This window comes from Pseudonaja textilis, chromosome 12 (genome assembly GCF_049901715.1).
Source record: "Pseudonaja textilis isolate UNSWEBS1 chromosome 12, rPseTex1.2, whole genome shotgun sequence".
Classification (NCBI taxonomy): Eukaryota; Metazoa; Chordata; class Lepidosauria; order Squamata; family Elapidae; genus Pseudonaja; species Pseudonaja textilis.
This window is the reverse complement of record NC_142001.1, coordinates 12,060,154-12,070,487: the sequence shown is the minus strand read 5'-3', so window position 1 is coordinate 12,070,487 and position 10,334 is coordinate 12,060,154. Positions and strand designations below refer to the sequence as shown.

At 43.8% G+C, this 10,334-nt stretch overlaps 1 protein-coding gene across 1 annotated transcript; it reads right to left on the bottom strand.

Annotated features, from left to right (window-relative positions):
• Window positions 1-134: 134 nt before the first annotated feature.
• Window positions 135-9,328, bottom strand: GLA (galactosidase alpha). The gene is made up of 7 exons (XM_026702964.2): window positions 9,051-9,328; window positions 7,023-7,197; window positions 6,149-6,326; window positions 4,898-4,989; window positions 4,443-4,604; window positions 2,434-2,631; window positions 135-1,531 (listed from the first exon to the last, which is right to left on the bottom strand). Exons 1-7 carry the CDS (start codon window positions 9,236-9,238, stop codon window positions 1,217-1,219), a joined length of 1,308 nt encoding a protein of 435 aa, XP_026558749.1. The 5' UTR covers window positions 9,239-9,328; the 3' UTR covers window positions 135-1,216.
• Window positions 9,329-10,334: the final 1,006 nt, after the last annotated feature.

The window sequence follows — 10,334 nt, the reverse complement described above, 5'->3', positions numbered from 1 at the left end:
TTGGTAACCCAAAAAAGGAATGTGATTTAGCTGAAGAAACGGCTCCTGATCTGGGAAAATAAGTGTAGGAGGGGAGGCTTTTTCAGTTCTCCTGCCTTTTGGGTAAGTTTCTATAATTCCAATTCTACACATTCTTAATTCTACACGTTTATTGTTTAACTATTATTTGGCACATTATATTCCAAAGCATATTATTGAAAGCATATTAAAAAATTACTCAAAATACATTATGTCCAAAATCAAAGAAGGAAAACTGTTCCACATCCCTCCTTTTCAAGACATTAATTGCAATTTTTAAAGTACATGTTTATTAAAAGAATGGGATAGAAGCTATCTTCCGATTGAAGAAACCTTCACAAAACTTTGGCGGTTTTTTTTTCCTCCTCCCCTTCTGCCAACTGGCTCAAAAGAATTGATGAGATTCCTTTGATCTTCGTTCTCCTTGAAATAGTAAGAGCAAATGGAATAAATGTAACAGTTTGGCTGACTTGATCATAATCTGGGCCCTCAATCGGTGGCTGCCTTGGACAAAGCTAGCATCAGTGCAGGCAGGAAAGATTTATTGGGGAAAAAGCATTTTAATGAACTGCAAGATTCAGGTTCAGATGTTAAGGGCTGGAATTCTCAAGATCAGAGTTGAGGTAGTGCCATTCCAATGTCGCAGAGCCTCCAGTACCAAGAGAGACTTTTGCAACTCCAAAAGCTGAAAGTTGCTTCACATGTGTAGTACCGTTTAATCTGTTGGATTTTAGGAGTAGCAAAGTGCACCCAAATCCTTTTAAGAATTTCTTCAGTTATTGCACAATTTACCCGTAGACCTACTGTATACATATCTCTTAATTTTGATCCAGTGATTGTTGAGAAGCAACTGCAAGCATATTCAATTGCAGTAGGTCATCTTTTTTGTGGCCCGGCAAAGCCCACAGCACAAGAGAATAGGCTACTATTGTTACACAACAAATTGTGTTTGTATATAAAACCACTTGATAAACATGATCAAGTGAGCTAATTTTGTTTTCAGCGGTGTCTCCAAAGAGACAAGACAATGTCACCTTCTCGAGGCTTAAAATCTGAGAATCCCGAAAAGACCATCTCTGCATTTCTTGACAATCAACTTCTTGAAGCAAAGACTCTAAAGCGATTTTCCTTTGATTTCTTTGGGCGGCTTTGCGTTAGATCCTCTTGAAAGAATTTGCAAGGGGAGAATGCTGCCATGTTATAAGAGGTCTTTAGGGTAGCCTCTTCCATGGCCAATAAAAAGTATGCGTGTGTTCACCACTATCTTCAGCAGCGCAGTACCAGTTGGGTTCACCACCAGCTTCAAAAAGGAAACCATGTTGTGTAGCCCCAAGTCTCTCCTGGTCGGAAGAATTTGCTCAATCAAACAACTGGGATTACAAGCTAAGCCGTTGCCAATGATCATGGTAGCAAGGACATAGGCCTGTGGTCCCCCCATCTCCTGCCGGTTTAGTATGGCTACGGCAAAAGCTCCTTCGGAGAGTGGCCGTTCCCACACCTCAAAGGTTTTGTCCTAGAGAAAATAAATAACCTCAGTCAGAAGAAGCACGAATGCATCTTTAATCAGATTACACAGAGACCAAGAATCATCTTCATTTAACGACCCCATAATCTCTTGCAGGGTGGAGTCTGGGCAACTAATGGAGCTAGAAGAGTGTTTTACTGGCCGGATGCTCTTCCTGTTGCCAGTGCTGAGTTTTGTTCAGTATATATATGTGTGTGTGTGTGTGTGTGTGTGTGTGTGTGTGTGTATATATATATATATATATAAATAAATCAATAGCACTTACAGTTATATACCGCTTTATAGTGCTTTATAGCCCTCCTGATTATGAGGAGAGCGCTCCACTTCTAGGCCACCGCACCACTCTGCACGGAGACCAAGAATAGTTGCCATAAATGAATCAAGTCTACTGATCTGATCCTGTTACAGAGGGCATTTAATAGCCTGACTGTAAAATTAATAAGCATTGAAACATACCCTTCTTACTTCTAAAAGGTAACCATCACCAAGGATGCTTTTTAAAGTTAGCAACAATTCCTTGTAAATAGGCGTAGTGCATTTCAGTGTATACTAAAAACAAAATTGCAAGTATGTTAAAGCTAATGGAATGCGTTTGAGGGTGGATGGATCTAATTCCAAAATATTCATGGTGATTATCACTTGTGCAATGGCTTATGCAAATGGCAAAATGATGCAAGCAATGTAAATGCAATTTAACTAAATTTAAATACACATTTAAGGGCTTTGCTGAGACTGGATGCAAGAGACAAGGATGAAAATGCTGATTGTGCTCAAAATCAGATAAATGGGATGGAGATATCTTAAATCACAATTATAGTGTAATATAACCCTGTCTTTGCACACTGCTGATAAAGACTTTCTACAGCTGAAGTCGCCAAGTCACCTCTTACCTTGGCAATTCGGTAACCTTGCTTGCCCAAGGGATCCTGGTTGATCGCTATCACTTCCTTGTTCTGGAGGAGAGCCTTGGCTTTGGAGTTGATCTGACGCAGGTCGTTGGACATCAATAGTGGGGCCGCCATAATAGCCCAGAAGGCCATTTGTGTTATCTGCTGGTCCCGGCTCAGGCCAAAATTCCCAATCACCAGCTGGAAAGAAAAGTTCACAATGGATGCCTTTTGCGCTACAAAATTCAGCTGGAGTGCTAGAATTCATTGCAGAAATCAAATCCAGAAAGCACGCACAGATGACTGATTCAGCAGGATTCATTAACTTCTTTATATACACAATAACAAAGTAAAGTTTACAATACTAATAGTAGATTCTTCCAATGTGGTAAAGCAAAAATACAAGCAGCAGCTTCAGAGCTCAGAGAAGATTTATTTAGTTTCACTTTAAAAAGCTCAGATAAGTTTTGTTTCTTCAGAGCTGAGCATGGAGCTAAGCCACGCCCAGATTCCTTCCAGTCTCAGCCCCCCCAATTCAGCTCCCATTGGCTGACCTTGTTACCCATGTCTCTGTCAGTTCATGAATATTCTGACATGGAGGGTAGGAACGGAAGAGACTCTAGCAAGGAAACTCTCCTTCCTCAGGCTCACAGAGAATTTCCTGGCTCAACTCCTGGGAGATCCCCTTCAAAGAATCAATTCGCAGGTGATGAGAAGATCTCTTGGAAACTAAGCTGATACACCAGGTTAAGCCCAACCCCAAAGAAACCAGGTTATGGATTAGTGCAATGTCTGGAACGCCTTTCCTGTAAAATCTATCTGATGCTGGGTTAAAATAGTAAATTGTTCTGCAGCTGCAGCCTCTACATTTGACACAGAAGAATGGAACAAGGCTTACTTGCAACTAGTATGCACTGGGGACATAAGAGGGTCTGTCTAACACCTTCCCAAAAACCAGCTGTTGCAATTCAGCAGCTGCTGAATGGGCCAGGACCTTTTCCTTTGCTGCCTACTGTGTTCTGATGGCTACTATTGCTAAACATGTTTGGCTGAAATTTCATTCGAAGTACGAAATTGGACTGTAACTGGTAGAGCAAGTTTTTGTTTGTAACTGTCTTAACACATCTTTTTAATTTTGTTTCCCTGTTTCCAACTTCCATTTTTTGTTAACCATGGATCAAATAGATCCCATATCATATAGTATTCAGTTTGCTTTTTTTCCTTAATTGCCAATGTTTATTTATCATTTCTGCACATTCTAATATTTCCCTCATCACATTCTCATCTGTAGGTATCTCTTCACTCTTCCAATTTTGTGCAAATACAATCCTAGCAGCAGTTAATATATGAATAACTAAATATGTCTTTTCCTTACTGTATTTTTCGGGTAGAATCCCCAACAGAGTCGCTTAGGTGAGACAAATGGTGTAGAAATTTTGATAAGATGAATAAACCTTTAAAAAGGCCTCGCCCACTTTACCTCCCTGCCCTACTTCTGCAACACATTGAAACTCCCCCAAATGTTACGTGTGGACCCCTGAAATTAGTTACTGCCCATGGGACAAAGCTATTATTTCAACACTCCAATTGTTAAAATATCTGTGGAGAATCTGTCGTCGAGGTCATAGCTATTTCAAAAGTGTTTTGTTTTTTTTGTCAAAAGGCAACTGGACTGTTTTTTGCTGGAGGAAGAAGACATTTCGCTTCTCATCTAAGAAGCTTCATCAGTTCTGGCCAGGTCCATCATTCTGCCAGAACTGATAACGCTTCTTGGATGAGAAGTGAAACATCTCAAGGAAAAAAAATACTCCCTTTTAGTGGTGGAAAAAAACCCACCTTTGAGACTTCAATTGTTACAATCCAAAGCAATAATTATATATCAGCCTACTGATTTTACTTTGATTTTACCTGATTTTACCATTTCTTTTATGAATATGCAGATATTCAGATGAATATTTACAGACGCAAATTACACTGGCTGAGATAAATGGCCTCAGGGCAGGTTTTCTTACCATGTCTGGGTCATTCCAGCCACCAGGCCCTGCTATGTCGACCAGAATATCCTGGTTATAAGAAGTCCAGTCTAAGATATTCTTGATGCTGTTCCAGGAATCAGAGATGTCAGCGTAATTCCTCCAGTAATTGCAGTATTGCTTAATTTCTGTATAGTTGACCTGCCAGGAAAGAGGCAAAGAAGAAACATTAATTTCATGCCTTTAGCCCCAAGCGTTGAGTTGAAGAGACTCCAGAATCAAAGAAAAAAAAAAGAAAAAGTAACAGACCGGTTTTTATTCAGGTTGCAAGTGGGAAAACTTCAGAAGTAAATGCTGCAATTGAACAAAGTGAGACATTGTAGGAACCTGCTTTAATTCAAATCCCTGTTTGTCAGATATTCTTTACCAGACATACAACCTGGTGACCATCTCCTCCTAGAATGAGATCGAAAGAATTCCCCTCCCCCCCTTACCTTTTTAAAGGGTCTCTGGTAAAGTGGCCATTCACAGGAATATACAATACTTCTTCCTGTTTTATTCAACGCTGAAGACATTTTCTTATAACCTGGAAGGAAAAAGAAGCATTAAAATACTCCAGCCTTTTCCAACATCCTCAACAGAAGATAGCTTGACTTCTTTTGACTACAGGTAGTCCTCGTTTAGTGACCACAGTTAAGATTGGCAACTCTGTCATTAAGTGAATCAGTTGCTAAGTGAAACCGTAACTCTGGCTGTAATCTTACTTCAGCTTTCCTTTGCTTATAGGCTTGCGAAGGTCACAAATGCAGAGATTGTGTGGCAAAATTCCCTTTTAATTGTTGTAACTGTGAATGGCTGCTAAATGAGGCAGCTGCTAGATAAGGACTATCTTTAGACATAGAATCATAGGATTGGGAAAGGAATCTTCCCCAGGGCAGGACTTCTCAGACCTTCCCAGACCAACACTAAGGAGTGGTAGAAGCACTCATAAAAAATGGCACAACATTTAAGACCGCATTAGTGCCAGACAACTGGCAGGAAAGCACAATTATCAATAGCCAAAGCCTAGCTGCTACTGGCATATATTTATATAAATTTCCATATAAATCCACAAAGTAAGAGGCCCACAGTGGCTTCTCAGCTCTGCTTTATCACAGGGTGTCCAACCTTGGCAACGTTAAAGGTTGTGGACTTCAAATCCCAGAATTCCCCGGGCAACAAGCTGTCAACGTCAAGATAATCCTGCTTTGTGAGATATCGGTTGTGTGAATTCTTCTAGCTGTAGTTTTATTCAACAGATTGCAGGAACACCAGACATGCCTTAGCATCTTGTGTGTTAACTCATAAAACATTCCTAGACCTGTTTTAGTAGTTACCATAAAAAGCGGGGGAAAGTGCAGCAGTTTGAAAGCGGAAGTACGTTCCAATTCTTATCTTTAAAAGATTGTAACTAAAACACCAGTTTTTGCCTGTGGATCTAATTGGAGCGTGTGAATGAGGACACCCAGCCTGTGAACGTGCTCAATTGGAGAATATGGTTTATGAAACACCCAGGGGGGAGAGGGGGAAACAGGGTCACAAGGGACTGTAAATTATGTATGCCAGAGTTGGCTTCAGACAGGGCAGTGCCAATATTTCACCCCTAATAAATCCTTTGAAGTTTATTGAAGTTTGGCTGGAGGATCGTGATTTAATTAGAGCGATGGCTGGAATCCTGACATCTTGCGTGACCCTAACAAACACACCTTCAGCCATTTCATCCAGAGTCCCAAAGTCACATCCGTCGAATTTCAGCAGATCCACCTCCCAGCTGGCAAAGGTCTCTGCATCCTGTTCGTAGTGGCCGTAGCTTCCGGGAAAGCCAGCACAGGTTCTGTTCCCAATGTCTGCGTAAATGCCCAGTTTCAGCCCTTTGGAGTGGACCTGAATCACAGAGGCCAAGAAGGAAATGGCAGGCAAGTTGTATTTCCTAAGCATTCCTCCAAAAAATTAAAACATGCTAAGGCTAACCTTTCTCAACCTGGCATTCCCCAGATGCGTGGTCCTACAACGCTCAAAACTCCCCAGCAAAACAGGGGTCTTCAAATTCGACAGCTTTAAGACTAGTGGACTCCCACTCCCAGAATTCCTCCTCCAATCATGTTAGTTCAGGAATTCTGGGTGCTGAAGTCCGCCAGTCTTAAACTTGCCAAGTTTGAAGACCGTTGCTCTAAAACGTCTGGCCCATGTTTGGATATGGTGCTTTTAAAGGGCCCAGAGAGAGAGAGAGAGAGAGAGAGAGAGAGAGAGAGAGAGACCAAGATGTGAGAAAAAAAATTCATCGGAGTCAGAGAGCCAGCTTCCACCCCAAGTTAGATCTTTTTGATTTGACCCAGCAGAAGGATTCTTACAGAATTGTAGAGAAAGTGGGTTAGGAGAGTAATTTTTGGTTTGTAGTTAGAAATCAATACAGAAGGCAAAGTATAAATGGATTTTACATAGGAAACCTCTTCCACCTTCTCCAGAGAGGAATTGGATTAACAGCACCTGCCGTTTCCATCAATCCGGCATTTCTGAATTTTCCAGCTGCCCCAAGTTGGAAGAAGCTCCCAGGGCAAAAATTCCCAAGCGCCCACTCACATAGTCTGCAAGCTTCTTTATCCCGCTGGGAAAGCGTTTGGGGTCTGGCTGCAGCCGTCCCTGTTTATCGCGGGTGGGAGCCATCCAACAATCATCGATAGACAGGAAATGGTACCCAACGTCTTTCCATCCATCCGACGCCATCCGGTCAGCCATCTGCATGAAGAGCTCTTCACTGGGAGAAGAGAAAGAGTGCAAAGGGCCAGAAGTCAATAAGGAAGTAGGAAATGAAGGGGGTGGGGGGAGAGAGAACAGTCATTCATCCCCTGGAAAGATTCAGATTTTCTATTCTGAGTAGCAACAGGCTGTTGTCAATTCATAAAATATTTCTATTGTCTTTTTGGAGTTGCCAATAGAAACGGGGGTGGGGGGGAGCAGTGCGGCAGCTTGCAAACCGAAAGTGTATTCCATAATGTTTTCAAAGATAGTAACTAGGTGACTGAAGTTTCTACCGCGCAAAATTCTAACTGGAGAGCATGATTGATGACTCTTGTCTATGGATAGTGTCCCATTGGAGAATATGGATTATGATAAACCCAGGGGTGGGGGAAAGCCAGGGTCAAGGGTGACAATGATTGAGTCCGAAACTGGACTATCAATCAGATGAGAGCTGGAATGGAGGGAAAATGGTATAAATGGAGCCCACCGCTGACAGAGTGGGTCAGGCTGCCTGGAAAAGAGAGAGGAAGCTGGAGAGAAGACAAGGCTGGTGATGGACCAACTGAGGCACGAGAGAGAAATCCTATGAGAAAAAAAAAGAGCTGAAGCGCTGAAGTTCCCAGAAAAGGAACGTACATGGGAGCTTATGGGGAAGCCACCCTGCAAACCAGTTGGACCAGTGTCCTGAGGGAACAGCATGCTGGGACCCTTCTCTGAAGAAGATCTGAGGCAGCCAAGATGCCTCACCCCATCCTGGCATGGCTGATGTCTCAAATCCTGCTAAACTTGAAGAAATATAGTTGGGTCTTGACTCTTCCTTGTGTGACTCAGCTGATTTAACTACATCCTAGTTAAGGGATGTGTGAGCGAGAGTGGTGTATCTGAGGGAGACACTAGGGCCGTGATGGTGAACCTATGGCACATGTGCCACAGGTGGCATGCCATTTGTGTTGGCATGAGAGCCAGGATTTACCTCACTGTGCATGCGTGCCTCACAGCTGATTTTTGGCCTCCCAGAGGCTTGAGGGAGGCTTCTGCAGGCCAAAAACTAGGCCTGTTTTGTTACTTCCTGTTTTTCTGAAAATAGCAGAAATGATGAAAAGGGGCCTGTAAAGCCTGCAGAAGCCTTCTTCAAGCCTCTGGGAGGCTGAAAAAGGCCTCAACCCGGCTGAAAAATCAGCTGTGAGGTGCAGTGCAGGACAGCAGGGGTGGGTGGGGATTGTGTGTTACATGCGTAGGGGGCAGGGGGGTGCCTTCTGGGTGCTGGAGTGTGAGTGCAAGTGCATGTACAATTTTTGGCACAGGAGCCCCAAAAGGTTAGCTACTACTGGACTAGAGTTTAGTAGTCTGGTTTTGGGCCTTTTGGAAGGGAACAGCAGGCAGAAGTGAGAGTCCTCTCTTAGAAGACTGCCAGTATTTATTAGCTATTAGTAGGCTACTTCTATGGGCAGTTTGATCAGTCTTCTGTCCTTTCAAGTCGGTAAAATGAGGACCCAGATTGTATTAGGAGCCATGGTTAAATGCAGCATTGCAGGCTGACTCTGCTCGCTGCCAGCAGTTCGATGCTGACTGGCTCAAGGTTGACTCAGCCTTCCATCCTTCCAAGGTGGGTCAAATGACCCAGATTGTTGGGGGTCAAGAGGCTGGCTCTGTAAAGCACCATAAAATGATATATAAGTCTACATGCTCCAGGTAGTCCAATGTGATTTTCCAAAGAGGAGGAAAAAAAACCCAAATTCCAGCCCTGGAGGAGGAGGAGGAGCCCCAGCACCTTCTGGACTACAACTCCCATATTCCTTTCCCACGAGGGGGGGGAGAGAGAGGAAGGGCCGGTCTCCTCCCAAGGGACCGACCGCCTCCGCCTGCTACCTGATGCAGTTGTGGGGCTCCCGCTCGCAGTCCGTCTGGCAGAGGAAGCGCTCCCAGTGCAGCCAGCCCATGGGCGGCGTCCGAGCCAGGCCGTTGTCCAACGCGGAGGCCAAGCCCACGGCCGCCAGCAGCACAAGCAGCGCCACCGCCAGCCCGGCGCCCCGCTCGCTTCGCCCTCCGGCCATCATCCCGGCTTCTCCCTTTCCTCCCGAACGATTCACTGCCGGAGTTTTTCCGAAACGGCAAACCGCAGCTCTCCGTGCCTTCCTCGGCAGCCAATCGGATCGCAGCCTCCCCCGCTCTCGGCCAATCGGAACTCTCCGCGGGCTCAGCCAATCGTCTCCCGCAAGAGGAAATTAAAAAAAAAAACCTTGCGGACTCCCCCCCTTGTGATGGAAGCCAGGTCACATGACGCTCGGATCACGTGATGACGCATGGCAGCTGTTAACCCTTTCCGAGCCTGCAGTCCGATTCCCCCTTTTAGTCCCTAAGGGACTTTTTTTTTCCCCCAAGAGGCAACTGGACTTTCTTGGTTTTTTTTTTCCTTGAAGAGGTTTCGCTTCTCATCCAAAGAAGCTTCTTCAGCTCTGACTGGATGGTGGGGAATGGAAGGATTTATAGTCCTTGCAGACTAGAGCTGGTCATTTACAACGAAATTTCATTTTTAGTGTATGCCAATTAGCGGGCATTCAAAGTGACAGTAAAGTTATTCTATTTGCAACCTTTTTAGAGAGAGGTTGAGGCCACCTGGAGATTTATCTGTGACCTGGAAGACTAAGGATCTCTATAGACTTTTTTTTAGCTATGCAATTTGGGATGAAACACCCTTAGCCACATCAATTCTGAGCTCAATTGTGGTTGTAAGTCAAGACCTACCTTATAGCAAAGCACCATACTAACTTGTAGGTAATAGGACTTCCCCTCCCCCAAAACATGCTACAGTGGCAGAGCCTTTTTCAACTAAGACAATTTGGGACGAACACTCTTTGAATGACGTGGGAGTAGGAATTGACTTCAAAAAAAATTGCAGACTACATGAGCCAGGTGATTCTGAGGACACAGATAAACCTCCAAGTGCTTCAATGATTTAAAAAAAAAAGGATGCAAATGACCAGCTGTCTGCAAAGAATATAAAACCTTCCATTCCCCACCATCCAGTTAGTTGAAGTTTCTTGGATGTGAAGTGAAATGTCTTTGAAGAAAAACCAGAAAGTCCAGTTGCTTCTTTAAAAATGCACCTTTGGAACAACCATGGCCTGGATGATTGAGAATCTCTATAGATTA